The 23,540-nt window shown below is 38.0% G+C and overlaps 1 protein-coding gene across 3 annotated transcripts; it reads right to left on the minus strand.

The window, feature by feature from the left end:
- Nucleotides 1-660: 660 nt before the first annotated feature.
- Nucleotides 661-23,405, minus strand: gata5 (GATA binding protein 5). Of its 3 annotated transcripts, none has more exons than XM_063041235.1 (7): nucleotides 23,160-23,405; nucleotides 21,687-22,413; nucleotides 16,957-17,123; nucleotides 15,793-15,918; nucleotides 7,837-7,924; nucleotides 3,199-3,323; nucleotides 661-2,316 (listed from the first exon to the last, which is right to left on the minus strand). In XM_063041235.1, exons 2-7 carry the CDS (start codon nucleotides 22,207-22,209, stop codon nucleotides 2,308-2,310), a joined length of 1,038 nt encoding a protein of 345 aa, XP_062897305.1. In that variant the 5' UTR covers nucleotides 22,210-22,413; nucleotides 23,160-23,405; the 3' UTR covers nucleotides 661-2,307. The 3 variants fall into 3 exon arrangements, with proteins under 3 accessions (XP_062897305.1, XP_062897303.1, XP_062897304.1); XM_063041233.1 differs by having other exon boundaries at nucleotides 661-2,407; XM_063041234.1 differs by lacking the exon at nucleotides 23,160-23,405 and adding an exon at nucleotides 22,506-22,886 and having other exon boundaries at nucleotides 661-2,407.
- Between the last annotated feature and the right edge of the window lie 135 nt (nucleotides 23,406-23,540).

The following is a 23,540-nucleotide window of genomic DNA, read 5'->3' on the forward strand; positions in this document are numbered from 1 at the left end:
CTGTGCAAATAGCTGATATCTCTTTGTGCCATGATAGTGAGAGAGAGAGAGCCTGTGATACGTCGAAGTGTCGGGTAAACAATAATTTTTGTTGTCTCTCTTTGAGTGCTTTGCTGTTGCTGTGTGGGTGGTAGGCACTGACTTTTTGTTGAAATGGGCGGGGGTAGTGGGGAGGTTAATGCATTGATACTTGCTGCTGCTTGCGCAAGGGAGGGGGGAGAGGAGGCTTCGGGGTTCTGATGTTCTCTGTCATTCATTCTTTTGGGGTTCTTCTGTTTTTCATGGATGTCTGTGAAGACAAGTATTTCAGGTCGTATATTGTATACTTTCTCTGATAATAAATGGAGCCACTTGAACTATTTGAAGCATTTTTTTGTTCTGAGACAGAATCAGTTTGCTGCTTGGTGGTGCAAATGTTGTAATCTATCAAGTATCAATATATTCCGGGAAAACTGGGAAACATTAGAAAGGGATTCAGACTTTTAAAAACCCTGAACCAAATTGACATAAGTCTTTAGTGTCTCAACTGATAATCGTTAATGCAGACAATTGTCTGATCATTAATTTTAAAACTTAACTCCAATGGAGAAGGAATGCAAAGAAGGCAAATGTAACAGTAATGTCTAATTTGTAACTCCAAACAGAATTCAGTAAATTATTTGTATTTATTGTCAACCTTGTAAGGATGAAACATTTGACAGCAAAATTACTGAAAGTAATCATTTTCTTGTCCATATCAATCATAAACTAATTAGACTTCTGAAATGTGCACAATACTCTAGATAAATGTATAAAAATGCGTGATACAGTCAGTAAATTGAAGATCAATAACAGGAGTCAAACTGTGATGTTCAAATCACTTCATTAATGTATTTTCTAAAGCTAATCTCGTTCTTTGCAGTTACAGTTCATGTGGTTGGCAATTTGTAATGGTATATAGCAATTAAGTGCCATATTTTGCATAACTAAAAATACATTTCATTCATCTGTAACCTAAGAGAACACTTATTTTAACTCAATATTCTGCTATCATTAAATTTTCAGATTGATAACCACTTCTTTCTACAGTTCTGCATGCCCATTAAAATGAAGGGAAAACAATCTCTCAGGTTTCTCTTTATTAGCACCAGTAATATAATGATGCTTGAAATACATCCAAGCTGATAATGCAATGTCTGCCACTGATTTAATGGCTTAATTGGTTTGCACAAATTTCATTTAACTAATAAATATTCTGAATAGACCATTAGACATGAAGTAAGAATCAAAAAATGTGATTTTTTTAATACAAATAATCAATATGGAGAATGACTCAATTTCTTTTGAGGTATCTTGTGTATTTGTCAATAAATTTTCTACGGTTTAGAGTGATTTCTCCATTGTACCTTGGAGTTCAGCTTGCAAGTTAGCAAATCCACAGTAAACATCTTTCCTAATTTGCTTCCCAGTTTAGCTCTCGCATAACATTTGATGAAAACTGTGCTGTTATTATATTGTATTTACAACAGTGTCTCAGAGGTAAATAGAGCTTTAGTATTTTTTGAATATGCAAAACATTAGCATTGTTATAATAACCTTTCTACAACATATTTTACATGCCAAATGCTGCCAAGTCCTATTTTCCCATTAACAATCTGTGAATATTCCCATGTAGAGATTGGAAGCCTTGATTTTGTTTATATATATTTATAGATTACAGACAAATGAATTCATCTTTTTAATCTGAAAGGCAAAGTACTGTAAAACTTCTAAAAAGGAACTGACGGCGCCTTAGTATAACATTAAAATATTCAAAACAAATGTGAAATATGTCCATTGAAAGAACCAGTATTTCAACATAACATACAATAATTTCTGTTCACACTTTCCCTTTAAATTATTAAGTTATTTAGCCTAACAGGATCAGTTGTTATTACTGATCTAATGAAATTAATTGCACTCACAAGTAGTTTACAAGAAGACACTTTATAATGGTTTCAATATCATTTGTAGTTTTGAGATGAACAGCATACTTTTCACTTGATCGCTTGTTGCCGGAGATGTTGGAATTAATTGATTTACAAATAAGGCTTGTTCCCAGAGATGGAAATAGAAGTGTGTGCTGGGATATTCAGATAGCATTTCACCAATCAGAAAAACACAATACAAATACCTGGGTTCATGTTATCTCTTTCAGTTCCTTGGGGTATTTGGATTATCCACTCAATGATAGATGCAGAAAAGCTGCAAAAACGACTGTAATCTATGCCAGCGCCAAAGCACACCAAGAGTCTTGTCTGAGTGGAACATTAACTCCAGTCTGTGGGATCACAGTGGCTGAGGTATAAGAATAATCTTCGGTTACATATTTCAAGTGTGAAGGACCGGGATTCAAATCTTCACGACTTATCATTGCTGTGGGCGGTGCCTACAGAAATAAGAATCACTGAACTTATTCCAATTGTATAATAATACACTATTTACAGTATATTGGTATTTTAATCCACTGAATAAAAACTAGCATTTAAAATATACTGTAAAAATAAAAAGTATAACTGTACAAAAATTTCTTCAGAATCAAGTTTATCATCACTGACATATGTTGTGAATTATGTTGCTCTGACACAGCAGGACAGTGCAAGACATAAAAAAAGTACTGTTGCAATAAAATGTAGTATTTACTGTAGTGCAAAAGAGAAACAGCGAGGTAGTGTTTATGGTTTTATGGACTAGGCAGAGATCTAATGGCAGAGGGAAGCTGTTCCTGAAACATTGAGTGTGGGTCTTCAGTTTCCTGTACCTCCTCCCTGATGGTAGTAATCATAAGGCATGGCCCAGATGATGAAGGTCCCTCCTGGTTTATGAATGTCCATATTATTAGACCCCACACATAAAAACGAGTGGCTATGAGATTGAAGTATGGATTTGCTGGCTGTTGTGTGGGAACTCTGTGGTTATGAACAGTTCACAGGAATGGAATCATATCATAAATTCAGGAAGACCTGAGTTCGTCACTCATGGTTCATTATTCCATACAGATTAACTCAAAATCATCAAACTAAATTAATATTTAAAATAGTTGTCCAATTACATCCAATAGATTTTCCAATTTATTTTAACTTCGCTGTAACCAGTATGTCAGCTGTTCGTCTTAATTTTCTAGGGTTATTCAATGGTTTGGTTGCAAATGAATGATGTTACAAGGCCTTGATACTTTACCTGAGAAACAGACACCACTGTTTGTCCGGCATATGGAGATGAGGCCAAATCAGATTCAGTTTTGATAGTTGATGCCGTTTCGGAGTTCGATATAGAAGATGGAGAATTAGTTCCTGAAGTTGTACCTGAAAGAGAATAGAACTTGTTAATCCATCAGCTTCTGAACTATATGACAGATGTCTAAGATAATATCACTTGATTCTTGGAATTTGAAGTTATTGAAAGAAAGGGACTGGCATCGCTACGGTAACTTAACAGAAGACATGATGTGCATCCGATGTACATTTTGCTTACCAATAGTGGAAGTGTTTTTCTCAGTTAATGATCTTTTTATGCTTGTCAATATTGTACACAGCAGAATCAGTAGCAAAACAATTTTTTTGTTGTTTAAAGCAGGAATCTATTTTTGCTCTCTTTTTGCACTACTTATTTAATATTATACATGTTATTTTGATTTATAGCTTCTTTTATGTATTGCACTGTACCTCTACTGCAAAGCAACAAATTTCACCACATATGCCAGTGATATTAAACCTGATTCTGATTCTGATTCTGACTCCTCAGCAGGCTGTGAACGCAGTGACACAGCACTTTTTCAGTACTTCACTGAGCTGCAGCAAAGATCTAGCAATTCATAAAACCTCGATTAGCAACATTCTGTCTCAGAAAGACAAAGTACTGGTGACAAGACCAATCTGGAAATATAACATTCAATTAGAATTGTTTAATTATTTTAACCCACTAAACTGTAAGAATAAAATGCTCGCTGGACTGGGGAAGTTTAAAGGATTTTAAACTAAATAATGGGAGCAAGGGATCAAAGGTAGGAAGATTGGTAAATCAAAAAGACAAGGCTAGAGGGAAAGCTATTAACTCGGGAAATGATAAACAGTCTGTAATGGGAGAGGATCAAGAGTGCAAATCCAACAGCTATTCAGCAGATATAGTTGGTAGATATAAATAATACGAATAAAACTAAAGGTTCTCAAACTGATTGCCAAAACAGATGAACAGAGAGTGCAAATTAAAATATGACCCAGAGGGCAAAGAGGCCAGAAGTTTAAAGAAAGTATTACTTTTAGGAAGCTAGGAAAAGTGGAGGAGTGGACCTGTTAATGAAGACTTTAGTACAACACAGGGATGCCTTAAATTCAAGAAATTGGGACATATATTGGGTTGTTTGCTGATGAGTAATAACAAAGGCACGGAATTATATGTGGGAATTGTGTACAAGCACTCTGACAGCAATCACTTAGTGGGACAGAGTACAATGTATGAAATAATAGAAGTTTGTCAGAAATTTATGATGGCAATTATTTGGGATTTTAATCCACAATAGATAAATGTAGGCAAAATGAAGAGATCAGAGAAACTTTGGGATAGTTTCTTAGGATAACATACTCTGTAGTCACTGAGGGAATAAATGTTAGTCCTGGCATTATGCAGTCAAGCAGGATTAACTAACGAATTCCTAGTGAAGACATGTTATCATCAATGCTACCGAGAAACAATTTCAGCTTGAGGGAGAGGAAAATGGGCCGAAAAACTAGAATTTGTATTAAGGGCAAGCTAAGGTGAAAGGGCAGATTATATTGAGGAGTTTATCAGTTGAGATGCAAGCAAATATTTATGTCCCAGACAATGTTTGCTAGAACTATAAAAGTAGATAGCAAGAGTTTCTGTGATATTTATCTCAGGTACTTTCCACTGGTCTTGATTATAAAGGATACAAGTAACATTGTAGAAAAGATGCCCTGAGTATTGAATTGGAGGCAAGAGTGTAGGGGAAATTAGTCTCTGGAGGACAAATTGCTGAGGCTGCCGGCTTACAGGTCTTTGGATTCTAATGGACTTCATCCAACTGTCTTTAGTAGGTAGCTTATCAGAGACTTGTTGCATTGGTTTTAATTTTCCAAACTTGCTTGGACTTGAAGGTTGCCAAAAAAAAGCCAAGTCCTTTTTTCAAAAGGGGAGATAGAAAGCAGACAATTGCAGGTCAGTTTGCTTAACATCTGTCATAGGGAAAATGTTATTGGAAGATATTATTAAAGATATTATACTGGGGCATTTGGGCAAAATAATCTAAAGTAGTCTGGTAAAGTCAACGTCCTGACGAAGGGTCTCGGCCTGAAACGTCGACTGCGCCTCTTCCTATAGATGCTGCTTGGCCTGCTGCGTTCACCAGCAACTTTGATGTATGTTGCTTGAATTTCCAGCATCTGCAGAATTCCTGTTGTTTGCTGGTAAAGTCAAAACTGTTTTGTGAAAGGAAAAACTTTTCACCAATTTATTGAAATTCCTTGAAGAAGGAACGTGCTAGAGAAAGGGGAACCTGTGTATATACTAAACTTGGATTCCAGAAGGTATTTGGTAAGGTTATTGTGAAAAATAAAAGGAGATGTAACAATAATGCAGATTAGTTGGTTATTGGAAAACAAAGCAGGAATAATAAGTCTTTTTGTGGTTGGGACAATGTAACGAATAGTGCGCCATAAGGATTGGTGCTTGAAGTTTAGTTTTTGCAATTTGTAAAAATGAGGCACTAAAGGTAAGGCAGCCACCCTGCTGAAACCATAAAACTAGATTGGAAATTAAGTTGCAAAGAGGACATAGAGAATACAAAGGATATACAGGCAGTCGCCATGCTACGAAGGAGTTCCATTCCTGTTAATTGTTCTTCAGTCAGAATTGAACAAAAATGGTGCATGGGTCTGAATCACAGAGGTGGCTGTGTTGGGAGAGTAAGCTAGTAAGGGAAGAATGGCTGTCAGCCAGGCTCACTGAGCCTCAGTGTGATTCTGTTCAGCATGAGCCAGCCCATGATGATTGCAGCTTAGGTGGGCAAGGAGGTTGAGGCAAGAAAACACACAGAATTGCCCAATTCCCACTTAACAGAGGATGCCTCCAAACTTTAAGACTGTAAGATAAACTGTAGGAGCAGAATTGGCCATTTGGCCCATCACATCTGCTTCACCATTTGATCATGGGTGATTTATTATCCCTCTCAATCCTATTCTCCCGTCCTCTCCCCATAACCTTTGAACCCCCTATTAATCAGGAACCTATCAACTTCCACTTTAACTAGATCCAATGCTGTGGCCTGCACAAGCATCTATGGCAATACATTTTGCAGATTCACCACACTCTGACTAAAGAAATTCCTGCTCAGCTCTGTCCTAAAGCTGTAGCAGTCTGCAAAATACATCGCCCTCAATTGTGCCAGTCTCCCAAATGCTCTTTCATATAAACTGGGTGTCTATATATCAGGTGTTTGCAACTGGGGGGAATCTGTAGGTAAGTTAATTGTGCAGGCAGCAGCCAGGCAAATGCACTAAGATGTGGAAAAATGTGAAGTTACCCTTTTTGGCAGGAAAAATAATCTAAAGTAGACTCTTAAAACCTTTATCTTGTTATTTCATGCTTGATATTTATTACTATTTATTTATATTTGCATTTGCACAGTTTCTTATCCATTGATCCTGTTCATCAAACTGCTCATCAATTCCCTTTCAGTCCTCTTGTGGCTTTTCTATGCTACAGAGCAATTTACACTTACTAATTCACCTTCCAGCACACTCTGGGATGTGAGAGGAACCTCAAACCGTCACACTGAGAATGTGCAAGTATTACCTGGGCAGCATCCAAAGTCAAGTGCAGACCTAGTAGAGCAGAGGGGCATCATATTACCTGCTCCTAAGCTGATAACTTTATTTATTGTCAGGTACGTGAATACAGAAGTTTTCAGTGATATTGGTGAGTCCACAAATGATATTCTCTATGCAGTATTGGTCTCCTTATTAGAGGAAGGAGGTAAAGATATTGGAAGCAGTTTCAGTAAGATTTACTGGACTGGCTGGGTTGACATACAAAGAAAATTGGACAGAAAGGGCTTCTAGCCGAGCTTAGAAGACTGAAAGGAGTTATGATTGAAAAGCACAAGGTCCTAAGGAATCCTAGCAGGGTTGATGTGATGAGGATATTTACTCTTGTAGGAGAGTCTAGAACTAAGGGGCACAGTTTAAAAATAAGGAGTCACCCATTTAAGGTGGAGATGAGAGAAAACTATTTCCTCTCATGTTACTGAACATTTAGTTCAAGAGTGGGGGAAGCAGAATCCTTGCATATTTTTATGGAAAAGAGAGATCCTTGAAAGGCAGGAGGCTATGGGGAGGAGACAGCTCAGCACTTTGGTTATTCCAATTAGGCCAGACATGGAGGAGGGGCTTGAGAGCCTGGGTGGCCTACTCCTGCTCTTAACTTGTAGGTTCATCTAAGCAATTAGTCCTTGCACTACTGGAACCCTGTAACTAATTCTAGACTGACGATTAAATATTCCATGAGTTGTAGCACTAATTGCTGGTAAAGTGGAATTGGTAAAGCTGGATAACTTTTGTGACACTGTTATTCTGTAAGAAAGATCTATACAGTCGTCTGGTGCTACAATGCAGCCTGCACCAATCTAGATTTTACCTTCAGGTGGTACGGCATTGCTATAGTATGCTGCCTCTTCTGGCCAGAAGCAATACATGGACAATGACCCATTTGCCCAGTTACTATTGAGGAACATGTCTGAAGGTTAGCATGAAGAATGGAAACCAGTTCAAGTTATTGACAGTGTTAACAGGAATATACAAGCACCTGAGGAACCTTTGGATTTGTTAACATTCTTGGGTTTCCTTTTCCTTGTCTGGATGCTTTCCTTCTTCATCGCCAATGGGCGTGGTACCTGCCGGACAAAGCACAATGACAGGGTGAATGTTGTTCTACGCACAAGTACATCATAACATATTACATTGTATGCAGTACAGAAACAAGACTAAACTAATATCACCCCCAAATCTGTGGTGATGTTCAGTAGAACCTATTCAATGTCCCCTTCTCAGTTGTTCCCCTTCATATCCTGGAGACACTTGTTTTTCTCTTCTATACCAGTTATATCAACACAGAACACTCTATAGACACTTAATTCCAAAAATGGTAGATCAAAAAGTGAAAAATGCTTTGAAAATTTAAAAGAAAATTACTCTTATATTTTCTGAAAATACTGGAAATGTTCGTGCGTCAGGCAGCAAGGGGAAACGTTTAATGTTTCAGGTCTGGGACCCTGAGTCAGAATGGGTGAAGAAAAAAAACCATTAGTTTTCAGTAGGAGAGAAGGTGGAGAAGGAATAGGTAGAACAAAGTAAATATCTCTTGTCGGGAGAACTCAAATGCAATGTTGGGGCAGACACAAACACATTATGCTTCCTTGTCTGGGTAATGTGTTATAAATGATGGGGGTTGTGAGATACGTTCAGCAGGCCAGACTAAATGAACATGATAAGGAAAACTGAGCCAAAATGATGAGCGGAAATGATCAGTCTGATACAGACAGAAAGAGTGAGTTACCAAAGTTGTGGAATTTGATATTCAGTTTGGAAGGCTGCAATGTGCTCAGATTGGAGACAAAGTACTTCTCAAATTTACACTTGCCCTTGTCTGTCTAAGCTCCTGAATTTCTTCAACTTCTCTATACATTGCTCAATATCATATTTTCTTTAGTAAAGCTGAGGAATTTATTTTTTGATAAATTAAAAAGATTATGTAAAAGTAAGATTAAGTTTTCAATATGTTTACTTGAACAAAATTACCTCATTTGGCTGGATTGTGTTGGAAACAGCCCATACCCTGCATTTGCCTCTTGTGGGATTCACCCCAAACAATCAAACTGAACTTTACCACCCATACTGCTGCCAACCTCCTGGAAGCACTGCTGTCCCAGACCCCCGGCAAAAGAGTGGTCTGTGAGCAGTGAACAGCCCTCAAGCTGTGAATCCTGAGGCACAGCTCTGAACCCTCCTGTGCCCTCCTGAAACTTAACATTTTCCCATCCTATTTGAAAGTCTCCAGTGATTTGAAACATTAAAGACTTGAAATACATAAAAATTAAATTTTTAAAAGTTAAGAATCTTTAAAAATTTATATAAATTCATGAATTGATTAAGAAAAAGGAAAAGAACAAAAAGATTAATCATCCCTGTTGTACTGTTCAGTAATTTCTCATTTGAACTTTGATCTCAAATCAATTTTCTTGCCTGATCATCATGACTTTCATTGCTGTCTTGTCCAAAACATGTCTCTATCTCAGACACGAATATGCATCCATGAATAGAATATTTAATTTTTCAATGGAATAGTACACTCAGTGCCCACATTATTAGGTGCACCAGTAGACTTGCTCGTTAATGCAAATACAGTGGATTTTGGTTAATTGGGTCATCAGTTGTTGGGAACAATTCTAATTGGACAAAACCTAATTGAGAAAGTATCAAGGATTCCCTTCATTTATGTGAGACACTATGCTGCTTAATTGGGACAGGAGATTGTGAACAATCTCTAACCAGTGTTAGTCGTGTACACTTGTGTGGCTGTTAAGACACTACACCGTGCTTAGAGCAGTTTTTAAATAGCATTGGTTGTATGCATTTGTGTTCAAGAAGTGTGATTTGTCACTGATAGTTGGTGAGAAGAAGCAGTAAGACAATTCAGAACAGTTCTGTTTACTGTAGTTTCAAGCATTCAGGCTTGGATATACCAGAAACATCAGGGAGTGAAAATGGAATGATTTCACAACTTCAACAAGTTAGAAGTTGTGAAGAATTTGTAAGTATTGTCTTGAATATGACAATCAAACTGAAGACTTGAAGGAAGCTATGCTTTCAGCGACTGCAAAGGCAGTGCACTGTCCGCACTAGGTGTTAGCACTAATTTTGCTCATTTAAAAGAACACGATGGTGTACACTGGATTAATTCCTCCATTGATAGGAACTAATACACAGTTTTATAGTACTGTAGTAACATTGGCAGTGTTCTAATTTTTTCTGCATTTCATTTAAACTCAGTTAGTTAAACAAACTACTCAGGTAGTTTGTCTTTGTGATACCTTTTTCACTATTTCAATAAAATTTTGATGAATTGATGTAGCCACTTAATTGGGCTAAAATGTACTGGTCCAGAAGTGTCCCAGGTAACTGGAATCCATTTATCTAATCAGCCAGTCATGAGGCAGCAACTCAATGTATAAAAGCATATACACATGGTCAAGAACTTCAGTTATTCTTCAGACCAAACATCTGAATGGGGAAGAAATGTGAGCTAAGTGACTTTGACTGTGGAATGATTGTTGGAGCCAGACAGGGTGGTTTGATTATATCAGAAAATGCTCATCTCCTGGGATTTTCATGCACAACAGTCTCTAGAGATTTCAGAGAATGGTGCGAACACAAAAAATAATGCAGTGAGCGGCAGTTCTATGGGGGAAAGTGCCTTGTTAATGAGAGAGGTTGGAGGAGAATGGCAAGACTGGTTCAAGCTGACAGGAAGGTGAAAGTAACTCAAATAACCACATATTATGACAGTGGATTACAGAAGAGTGTCTCTGAACGCACAACATGTTGAACCTTGAAGTGGATGGGTTGTAGCGGCAGAAGACCATGAACATACACTCAGTGACTGTTTTATTATGTATTTGAGACAGCAAATAAAGTGTCCACTGAGTGTACATTATAATTACACATTGAGCGAAAGCTTGCTCTTTGAAGTGAGCTGCCCATGCTCATGGTGATCTGTATGGGTATAGACTTATTTCCCCTGAGTCTGTATACTTTGTCATGCTGCACAGAGCCTTTCTGATTAAAAATTGCCAGGTCTTGTAGGGCTGCAGGAACTTGCATAACATAATGGTCACCCAAAATGAGCAGAAATAAACTCCCACACTCTAAGGCTTAGCCAGCTGTCAACAAAAGTGAAATATTTTTGACTATCACTAAACTTCAAAAGCATTAAAAAAGTAACAAAGTTTAAAAACATTTTTTCTATATAGATTTTTGTAAATGCAAGCTACTAAAATAGTAAATCAGCATGTACCTAATGAATTTCCTTTACATTGAAATCAGCAGACTCACATTTTTGTAGGGTCTAACTGGTACAGATTTGGTGGGCATATTTCCCAATTAATATATTGGGAAAAAATGGCAGTAGGTTTGCATTCCACTGCTAAATTCCATTAAGTGTCTCACTTCAAAGGCCAAAAAGAGAATCCCAACTTCAAAGTAAATTTATTATCAAAGATCTTATATGTCACCTTACGATTCATTCAACTATCACTGAAGAACAAACAGCATGTTAGTAAGTTCCGTGTTTCTGTAAGAACCCTGAGCTTTGTCACTTTAATACTGAGAAATACCAACAGCTGAGAATAAAACTACTGGAATTTCCCAGCATCTTCCAACTCCATGGACTTGACCACATTTGAAACAGATTATTACCTTCAGATAAAAAAGGGCTTAGACCATAAGGCCATAAGACTTAGGAGTTGAGTTCAGCCCATCGAGTCTGCTTTGCCATTTCATCATGACTGATCCCATATCCCATTCAACCCTGTACACCAGCCTTCTCACCATATCCTTTGATGCCCTGAGCGATCAAGAAATGATCAACTTCCGCCTTAAATATACCCACAGACTTGGCCTCCATCGCAATCTGTGGCAAAGCATTCCAGAAATTCACTACTCTCTGGATATTAAAATTCCTCCTGTTCTAAAAGGTCACTCCTCAATTCTGAGGCTGTGTCCTCTAGTTCTGGATACCCCTCCACTGGAAACATCCTCTCCATATCCACCCTATTTAGTCCTTTCAACATTCGGTAGGTTTCAATGAGAACTCCCACATTCTTCTAAATTCCAGTAAGTATAGGCCCAAAGCTGCCAAAAGCTCCTCATATGTTACCCCTTCATTTCCAGAATCAACCTCATGAACTTCCTCTGGACTTTCTCCAATGACAACATTGTGTAGTAGATCTACATCAAAACTTTTCTGTAGCTTCAATCATGAGAGCTATATTGAAGTGGATCTGATGCAATAAAGACTTCTGTTGGAGTTTAGTCATTTTGGCTAGAGGTGGATGGGAAGTTCATTGGTTAAAAAGATTTTGTCACCTATCTATCTACTTACATACAGATACAGCACAGTAATAAGCCCTTCCACACCAACAAGCTTGCACTGATGATCTACATCCACATAGGCAAATAACCGGCTGACCCTCACATCTTTAGATTGTGGGAAGAAACTGGAGCACCCAGCGGAATCACGGGGTGAACGTACAAGCTGCTAACAGGCAGCAGTGGAACTGAGCCCGGGTCGCTGGCACTGTAAGGCATTATGCCAGCTAATATGCTACTGTGGCTCCCAACTCACACTGCTGGAGTTCTAACCATTAAATTTTACCAATGCATTAAGTCCAGGGCATCTTTAGTATGGTGCACCAAAACCTTGCCTACTCACTCTTTTATCAATAAATCCAAGGCACTTTGTGAAGAGGGTCAAGCTCATACGCAATTTTTCTCTGTGGTAAATGCATTGGGCATAAATTGGGCTTTACAGACTGTGTTACTTAACAGCAGTGCCTTACATTCAAAATAATTTATTACTTGATGCATTCTAAAGGGCTATGTTATAATGTTTATTTCTTTGGTTTCTGCTTTTGAACCTTCAAGGAGAATTGACTTCTTGTGGTCTTGCTGCATTTTTCAGCTTTCTGGAAAATGTCAAGCCCTGACCACTCATTCCCTTCTACACTGGTGCACTGTGAAGTAGTGTTCACCTTTTACATTAAAATAAAATACTCTTCAGCACTTTCCAAATCCACCATATTCAGATGAGAGAGGAGGATTGCAAGTAGATGAAGGAATCAGTGCATGGAAATTTCCTACCTGGGTCACACACTAGCCCCTGACTCTATCATCACTGGAGTTTAAGTCGCTACCCAACAATAATGTGGAAGAACCATCACAAGGAATGCAGTATGACGTCTTAGTTACCTTCTCAAGTACAGTTAAAAATGGGAAATAAATCCTGACCTTGCTAGTGAAATCTACATTCCATATAAAAGCACTAAATAAATTCTGATATTCTCAGTATTCCCTGGGCAATGGTAGCATTATTGAAGGGGGAGACTATTGATATTTACTTCCACATCATCTGTCCATTTCCTCCCGATGACTTTTTTTAAAGTTATAGCTTTGCTTTTTCCTATTAGCAAATGATTTAAACAAAAATTCCCCATGGATTCTTGTTCTGCTATTCTTACTGAGTTTGTTTGAACAGTTCTCAAAACAGTCTGACTAACCTTCCCATTTTACTTGGCACACTTAACTTAAAAAGCTATCCCATAATCCTTAAATCCTGTCCTTGACCTTGTTGCTCCAGATTCCAGCATCTGCAGTCTCTTGCGTCTCCTTGACTAAAGTAGTTCCCTGGGTCCAAACCTTCTCTAGCCATTAAAATTGCTAAGCCTTTCCTGTCATCATATTTCCTCTCCGAAGGTTCAGCAGACAAACACTCCCCCTTCTGAGTTTATGGGTCCACTTTTCCGTCCTCTTGCTCTCCCACATTATTTTAATAATTTTATTTTAACTGTTCTTTTAATATGAATGTCAAAAGTCAACCTGTCTGTTGTAAGTTAAGTTGTAGCCCAAACATGAGAAGATCTGCAGATGCTGGAAATCTAAAACAACACACACAAAATACTGGAGGCCAGGCAGCATCTATGGAAATGAGTACACGGTTGACGTTTCAAGCCAAAACCTTTCATCAGTTTTGGTCTGAGATCCTGATGAAGGGTCTCAGCCTGATATGTTGATTGTTTACTCTTTTTCATAGATGCTGCCTCGCCCACTGAGTTCCTCCAGCATTTTGTGTGTGTTACAGTAGTTCAGTGGTATCATTTATTTTGCTTTTAAGCCAGAGGCCTTTCTTTCACCTTCATTATCTCCAAACACTGAAACCACACTTTTATTAATCCATTTTCCCAAATCTTCTTGCTGCCCTGTTATTAAAAAACAGATTAATTCTAATCCATGGCTTTCCACCTAATCTCCTGTTATAAAGGCCATTCATTTTATTGGGTCCATGTTGGATCCCAACAGAACAATCCTGCCAATCCTGCTCGCCTGTAGCCATGCAACTTATTAACCCTTCCATACCCAACAAGCGCAGTTTTGTTCTTTTGTCACTTACCACACTAAGGAGGGATTTTCAGTAGCTAATTAACTAACTAATTAGTCTCAATTGCACTTTATCACCTCTCAGTTCACTGACAAACATGGATTTTTTGATATTAACTCTCATTGGTTCATTTTATTAGTTATTCCATTCAGCTTATCATTTGTAAATTTTGGGTATCTTATAATTGTTATTTTCCAAATCAATAGCAATTCTCTAATTAATGAAAATTAAAACTAGCATGTTCTTCTGCAATTCTCATACAGTACAATGCAAAAGTCTTAGATATATATATATATATATAGCTAGGGTGCCTAAGACTTTTGCACAGTACTCTATTTGTCAATGTGGAGCAAACAGCAAGTTTGTAAATCTGAAGGAAATTAAGGATGTTGGGAATACTGCAGGAGAAATGTGGGATAGGTGGTAAAGAAGGAGTGCCAGGGGCAAGGGGTGGCATGGGTACAGACACACCCTGCCCTGAAACACCGGGCAAGGTCCCTTGATTCCAAATAATTGGTTTATTGAACATTACAGAATGTCTTTCTGGTGCTTCGCACTCTCTCCCTTCTCCCTTCCCCTTTTCCCAACCATGATTCCCCTTGCTCTGCTCCCTTCCCACTCTCAGTCCACAAGAGACCTACAGTATATCAGAATCAGGTTTATCATCACTCACACGTGGCTTGAATTTTTTTATGGCAACAGTACAGTGCAATACATAAAATTACCACAGTATTATGCAAAAGTCTGACAGACCCTAGCTATATGTATGTACCTGAGACTTTTGCACAGTACTGATTCGCTTTGTTTTGTCTACTATTAACCACACATTGACCCACACTATTGCACTTCTGCTATGATACAAGGCCTATGAATCTGTCTGTAATGTGGAAAAGTGCATGATATCTTTAAAATATTAAATTTCACTGAAACTGAACTTAAAAAGACTTGTTATGACTGAAAAGCACCTTATTCAAAAATTTAAGTATCCTTCACAGAATCAAACATGGTTCTAAACAATGTTAGTTCACAATCTGGTTTACACTTGTTGATTTTAAACATGAGTCTAAATGGTTCTCTAATGCTGCAGATTTGCTTATGGGTTGCAAACAACTCCTAGATAACTTTGTACCTGAAAGCTACCAAACCTAAAGAACAAAGTTCATTTATTAAATTGCCACATGATCAAATGGATTCAGGGGCAGGTGTATGGTTTTGAATTTACTTGTGTAATATTTTGTATTGCTTAATTATGAATTAGAATTATTTATTGATTATTTCAATCAGGGCATTGAGGGTAGGTGGCCAATTGATTTAATTCATAGTTAATCTCATAATTATGCTCTGGTAATAATTTCTCTCAATTATGGAAAAGAATTAGTCTAGCCATTTTAAGTTTCATTTGAAAATCTGCATTCTCTCTCATTTTATTATTGACTAAGAGTTGGTAATTACTTAAACCATAGAAATTCTATCATAAATCTTATATTTTGCCCTTATTGAATAGTTCACAGATCTATTAAATTTTAATTGCAGAAGTAATAAAAGTATTACCCCATGAAGTTTCATGTAGAGTCCACAAGCATTACACACTGGCTCTCCTTCGGCATTTCTTCTCCATAGGGTGGTGGTAGAGGTGTGGCAGTTGGTGCAACACAAGCCAGCACGTCTGGAAGAAGACTGTAATACACAATTTTTGGAGCAGTTTTCAATAATGTAATAATCCACAATGTTACTTTGATCCACTTTCTTAAAATCTATACTTTTGAAATGATAACATAACTGGAATTTACGAAAGAATTTTATTGATTGGTACTAAGATTATAATTTTATTTTTCTCATTGTGCTATTGTCCTTTATTCCATTTTGTGAAAATAATTTTCTGAAGTGTACTTGTGCACACAAGAAGGAATCAAGTATCATAATACAGCACAAGCTTAAATTAAGTGGTCTAAGAAAGGGAAGCCTAGTTACAACTGTGTGTGTTGTTCTCAAACCGAGATAAAGGACCAAGGTTCCTCTCATACTTATTGAAAAGCACAAGGCTAAAATAATTTATATCGTCAAGGCCTAAGTAGTTTATTCAGAATGGGGAATGGGCCTCTGAAGGATGCCTCTTCACAACACTGACCTTGTCAAGGAAGTTGTTGACCCCCAACATTGTGATGTAGTGTTGTTATTTAAGACATAAAAATTATGAGTCTGTTTTGCAGGCTTTGCAACTTGAATGGTGTTTAAGGATAGAATGTTAAATATAATTTAAGTAGCAGAGCTTAGGTTGCACTGAATCTAAAAAGAAACTAATTAAAGCTGCAGTGCCTATGGTTGCTTGGTTTTGGACAATTTAGTGGTCCCACCACACTGGCCCCCACTCCAGTCTTTAGTTACCAATTTCTTGTCAGACTCCACAACTAAAATCAATGAAACCCTGATCTTTCTTCTGATCTACAGCAGTCTGACCCACCAATAAATCCATTGCAATGGTGAAAGGAAGGAGAAAGTCTATTTTTAACAGAAAGATGATCTGTTGAAACAATCACAGAAATTCAGTGCTTTTTTTTTGCAGGATGTCCTTTTGTGAACTGTAAGTGGTTCCACAGGTTATTCAACAGAGAACAGCAGGATTTAGGAGAGATGTATGAGCAGGTCTTCGAAGATGGTCTGCACTGGTTGTAACTTTTTTTTTAACAAATGAATCAGGATCAGCAAACTGCTTACCAATCTCCTCTGTGGTTTAATGAGTGGTCGGTTCATCCCGTTCATCTTGTGATACAAGCCACAGGCATTGCAGAGATAATGGCCCGTCCCATCCCGTCTCCAGAGTGGAGTGGACATGGACCCGCAATTCACACACTCCCGGCCCTCAGGGAACTCTTCCAACATTTCTATTTCATCAAATAAAAGGGAAAGGAGAAATCAGTGACATCTGGTTTGTATAATGCAGAGATTTGCGACTGTCAGAGAAGTGCATCCTGTTAAAAAACGCGTTCTAAAAGAAATAAAATTTAAAAAATGGCACCACAGCTAATAAATTATATTATTTATTACCCTGCTTGGTCCTGGAGTATGTTATCTTATATTCACTTAAACTAATGTGCTTTCCCATGTATCAAACTGGGTGTAGTTACACAATATTAGCAAAAAAAAACATTTAAATCAACCCCACTTGGTTTCTAGGGTATTATTGAATTCCAATCATTGATACATTGCACCAACTTGCTCACAAAAGGGTTGCAATATTTCCCACTTTAATACTAATTATAAATTTCAATTATCACCATTCATGTCCATTTGGTGTAACAGTGGAAATAATTGATGGAAATATTTTGCAAAAATTGATTAATTTTTCCAATGTTTCAACAAATTCAACATCAATAAGGAAGATTTACAGTTGATCAAGAAAATTGGGATAGGGTGTGTTCACATAGGCAAAAGTTGCCCTTCAACATATTCATTCAAACTATCAGTATTCCTTGCAACATTGACTTTTCATTGCATTAATATTAAAATGGAAGCCAGTTAGAGATTTCTAGATTAAAATAATGCAAGTGAATTTCTGAATATAATCAGGAAATTTTAGATCGTGTAAAGTAATAACTAGTTATTCCCTTATTCAGAAAAAAACAATCAACATTTGATCAGAGTCCAGTATTCCCTTGCAGTTAGCAGCTGTAATGATAGTCGTCAGTGACCATTTTTCAAATAAATGTCCGTATCATCCTCAACATTTCTAAAAGTGTACATGTACTTCAGAAATAACTTAAAATATCACTGTAAGGAAGATGAGCATCTGATAGCGGCACTAATATTATGGATGTTGTGTAGCCTAAACTGATCTGACAATCCAAGTTGTTTCTCTGTCGCAGGGGCAACTCTGGAGCTAATAAATTTTATTGTGATAAAAAAGTGGCACTCAAACGTGCTTGGGACTGTACTGTTATTTGTGCTCTGTAAAGTATGTTCCAATAGAAGGCACAAATCATTTCAAAGGAGGGAAAAAGACGATTAAACTGTAGGGTTTTTTTTTATGAGGGTTGGTGATAGAAATCATAATGCCTTGCCAAACTTTCCCGTTTTTCATCAAAGTGTTTTTGGATGTTGACTAGTGGCGACAAGGAGACTGGCTCCGAAGACTGATGGAATGCTCATTTGTGTTACAGAACGCTCTGTGATCCACTACTCGATTTATCAATCACACCTATTGCACTCGGCTGACAAATGACAGCCCGTGGACGGAAAACAGGTCAACATTCTGGGTTTATTCCCGCAGATGTCAAAACGTGCTGTAAACAAATACCTTTCTTATATAAAGGAGTTAAATATACTCCTAAAAATCCAGATTCGTTAGTTGTCGAGAGAAAACTATCTACTCAAACGAAACCAGTAATTCCTATCCTACACTTCAGTTCTGTATTACACGACGTTTCTGCCATGGTGACTATGCACGCGATTTCAGACTCTATTCTAGTCTATTGAGATCTACTTAGCTGTAGATTTAGAAAACTGAAAAAAATACCTTATGTAGGCAGCGAACTTAATTGAGTTCGGGGCGGCAAATGTTGAAAATTAATATATAGTTGCAATAATAGTTTATAGGAAGTCCGAAAATTGTTATGAAAGAAATATTTTAAAAGTATGAGGGCAGATTGAAATTAATATCATAATGTATTTATAAAGAAAAACGTATTTGAATCTGCTGATGTTTTAAAAACATTCTCGTTAATATATCTTGGATTCGTGAAACCGGCGAAAGTAGCGCTTTTTCTTTCGATGTGAAACGCCGCTGCGCTTAATCTAAATGCTTGTGATAAATCTTATTATTGTGTATTTATCTCTTAATTTAATATCGAATAATGTAAGATTTTAAAAAATGTATATTTTGATAACACTTTTCCACGGGCTGTTAAAATTTAGAAAATATACATTTGCCATCATTCCTATTAATTCCAACCTATGACACTTAAAAGTAGACATTGAGTATTACAGGTAATGAAGTGTGTTTGATACTTGGGGTGGTTGATCAAGTTTCACTGTCTCTCTATCTTCATCTATGGTAAATAGGGACGTATTTGTAGATTGTTTTGGAGATTGAACCAGAGGACTTACAGACTTTTTAAAGAGACTGCACTGAGCTAATGTGATCCATTGAAGTGCTTAATAGGCTTACAAGCCATAAATTTCGTAAGTTACTTTAAACATCTTCAAAACTGTTAGTGTTAGAAAATGACTCTAAGAGTATTGTCGAGACCCAGATTCAGCCGATCTACATTGCTTACTGCTATCGGACAATGACATAAATTACAGCCCTGCATTTGCTAGACTGAATATTTGCAGAGATAAACACACTTCAGTGTAATAGGTTTGTAGGCAGCCAATCAAACCAAACTAGTCCTGGGTATTTTTATTACTTCAGAACTCCATTTTTTTTGTTTCAAAACTGGATTTCCAGACACCGAATAAAATGAGGTATTGTCATGTTTAACTTGGCCATAATAAAGGCATCTCTGGGTCTAGTGTCGATTCATTTCTATGTACTGGTTAGAAAAACAGCATCGAAACCCTCGCGTTTCCAGAAAGATGATTGCAATATTTACTACTTAGGACTAAATGCCACGGGTTTATTTTATTGTGTCACACATAGCAACATCTCGCCGAGTGGAAAATTAAAAGAAATGGCATCTGCAGTTTTCTGTTGGAAGAGATGGTACGAATTAGGATGTGGATTTTTAAAATGTTTTTTCCCCCGTTGTTTTCACTATATAATCTTGATTTGTTCGTGCTCATCAAAGTTGTAAACATACGATCGAGTAAGTATAGAGTATAACTAACTTGTGGGGTTCTAAGCGAACTGCCGCTAGTGAACTGGACCACTGCCTCCCCCGAGGGTTGCCCTAAACGCCGGAGAGACACAGAACATACACCTTTTCCTTTACGAAGACGCAGAGGTCGGCTGACGCAAAAGATGTTGAAAAGGCCGGAGTCAAACAGATGTTTACGTTTGTAAACAAAGTAAAAGTAAATTTAAAGTTGAAAGTAAATTTTTATCAAAGTGCATAGATGGCATGCTATATAACTCTAAGATCCGCTTTCTTGAACTCAAGACATGAAAATAAATTCTACAAGAACACATTTCATGGAACTCAAAAAAAAATATACAGTATCAGAGAAACTGTCGCTAAATGGACAGACAATTGCTATGATTCTATGCTGTGTCTCAATGCCCAGCAGAGTATTTTGTTGTTACAATTTATATTTGAATGTGAGCATCGCAATTTTTAAAAGCGAATAATTGGTTCCAAATTTTAGCGTCCCTGTGACTCGATATTATTTGATATTAATACAATTACAACATGAATGTTCGGCGGTGATTTAATTCGCATGCCTTGTTCAAGGACTAACTTCAGCAGGTAACAGAGAACAGCTGCATATAATTCTAATTTCCTAAAAGGTATAACAGTAATTAACCTAAAAATAAATAATATTATTATTTTATTACAGATATTTTATCAACTAAGAGAGTAATACATAAGCTAATTTCAGCTAAGATAGTTACGTTTCAAGGATTTAAGTTTTTGACTAATTTTTGCCAATTTTATGCATACAAGATATCTTTTTTTGATCTAACAATTCGCTGAAAGTCGGTCCGATTTGGCTACGTGAAATTAACTCCTACACAGAGAACAGATTTAGAATGACTTATTTACAGATGTCAGTGCGCTATAGTTTCGGATGAATAATACGGTGTGGAAGCAATTGCTTACCCGCATCGCAACACTCGGGACTACACTCTGCCTAAAACGGGTGAAAAGGTGGCCCCATTTTTAAAACAAATGACAGTCGAAGGGTGTGATAAATCAAACACTGACTGTAATTTCAAGCTATTAGGTACACAGTTGCCCCGAGGTCATCCTGAGAGCTCTAACCCTCCGCCGTTCTCCATATTTACCATATTCATCATAGGCTTGGACTGAACGCCACTTCTCATCACTCGTCAACCAGCAACAGTTGAAATCTGAATATTACGTTTCAGTTACTATTCAGAAAAATCGGTTTTTATTGAAAGATGATTATTAGTTTTTATTATTATAAATTATATTAGTAAATAATAACGTTCGTAACTATTCACTTGCGGATTAAATGTCAAACAGCGACAGTTCAAATCGGAAAACCACGTTTCTATTATTATTTAGAAAAATCCACTTCTATTGGAAGAAAATTATTATTTATTATTATTTTAGTGGGTAAGGGCTATGGAGTGGCCAGTGGCTATCAGCTCCGAATGTTCGTCCCAATATTTCAGTAGTTAAAAAAAGGCCCTCAAAGATGTATTGGAAATATATGCCTTTACTGCTGATGGAAGAGTACAAAACTTATACTTGTTTTCGAGTGGTTGATCAGTACCCTCCAAGTTCTTGTGTGGCACTTGAAGAAGAATTTCAGTGACTTACCCAGACTGGATCTCCTTCCAGACATGGAAACTTGTCTTGCCTGAAGGCTATGGATCATGGAACTCTCGAACGGTCCAGGTGGCCATGCAGAAGTCATCTCCGGCCCCACATAGGCAGGATACGGGCTGGAATACGTTCCATTCACCGACCTGACCAGGGCATTTCCGTACTGCTCCCTGCCGCTGATGACCAGGGGATTAGTGTACGCCGCGTCTCTCCCTGCGCCGTGGCTCATGGGGGGACTGTGAGAATAGGAGAAGGTGGTGGAAGGGTGCGGGCTACTGGGGTTGAATCCAGAGCTTTCGGTAGCCGGTTGAGGCCAACCCGTGTGGTTGCTCAGGTGATGACTCTGGTGGGCCGATTCACAGTTCTGGAGGTACGGTATGCTGGGTAACATGGACGGGACCCGAGTTGTCGGCACATACACGGGTGAACCCGCCGAAGAATGCATGAAATTGCCGGAAGCCTCGTGGGGGTAGGTCGGCTGTCCATGATTTGCAGCTAGCGCCAGACTTTGGTACATCTTCTAACCGAGTTAAGGCCTTGATGCGTCACCGAAACGAATGCTCACTTGAAATCGTTTGAGCTCCAAATACACTAAGACTGCCTTCACTTTGAAATCAGTTCATTGCTAATTTCGTAAGGGGAGCCCCTCAAAACGAAGTTGACCGCGGGAAACCTTTAATTCTCCTCTATCCTCGCTCTGGTCTTTCAGTAAGTACGTCACCTGAAACAAATAGATCAGTTACAAATTACCCAGCCAACAATCTCCAATCTAATGCCCATAGCCAGTTTCATGCAATCCATAAAGTGAAGTACCTGCCCCAAGTGACAACTTCCGTATAACGTGAGCAACTATTTTAACATTTTCAAACTGGGACATCGAGATTTAATAATCTGCTCTAAATATATGAGCGCAGCCGTTCATCTGAATTAGACTTCCGGAGTTGTGGAGTATCTTCTGCGCTTCCGTATGAAGCATTTCGTGCAATAAGAAAATATTTCAGGGTCTGTTCTGACTAAATGCTTTAGTTCAATCCAGTTGATCAAGATTGGCCATTTCATAACGTAGCTGCCAAAACGAGGTTCACGCAATTTCTCGCATTCGATATTTCTCGAATTATCCAATCAATAGAATCTCACTTATGTATAATTTCAGCCACAGTCGCGGAAATACTTAAATAGTACATATCTAGAGGGAGTCGGGAGAGTTGATAGAATGCTTGTACCTTTATCCCGGGGCGCCCTATAAAACTTTCTAGCTTGGGGTTAAGTTGTTATTATCTATGACCACACAAATCACAGAGAAAAAAAAACGATAACTGCGCTACTCTAAAGTAATGGCAATTTAGTTAAGGTTTACATGGCATCCTCTATCTATGCGATAAGGTAACCTGACAGATAAGGGGGGGGGGGGAACCTCCAGCCGGCAGATTCATTGGCTAGGGGGGTTACCTTTAACAGAATACTTACGATCGAATCCAGAGCAGCCAGCCGTTGGACTGAGTGGAAAAATTAAAATAACCGAAAATCCTCTTCTTCCCTTCTTTATCGTTGTTGTACCAATATCCAAGATTGCGGGATGAAGATTGCAATTTGTCAGTACGACGTGAGCGGCGAGGGAACTGTTGCGCGGGGTGCTTCTGATACCGACTGACCTGTCTCCTATCTTGATTGGTGACTTGTTTCAGAAAGCTGCCTGTGTTTTTCTCCGCTCCAACCCTGCCAATTCACTGAGCTAATTGTAGCTCTGGGATCACGTGACGCAGACCCTCCTCCTCCTCCTCCTCCTCCTCCTCCTCCTCCTCCTCCAGCACTGTATTTACATAGCAGAGCACTTCTTAAAGAAACAGG

This window comes from Mobula hypostoma, chromosome 2 (genome assembly GCF_963921235.1).
Source record: "Mobula hypostoma chromosome 2, sMobHyp1.1, whole genome shotgun sequence".
Taxonomy (NCBI): Eukaryota; Metazoa; Chordata; class Chondrichthyes; order Myliobatiformes; family Myliobatidae; genus Mobula; species Mobula hypostoma.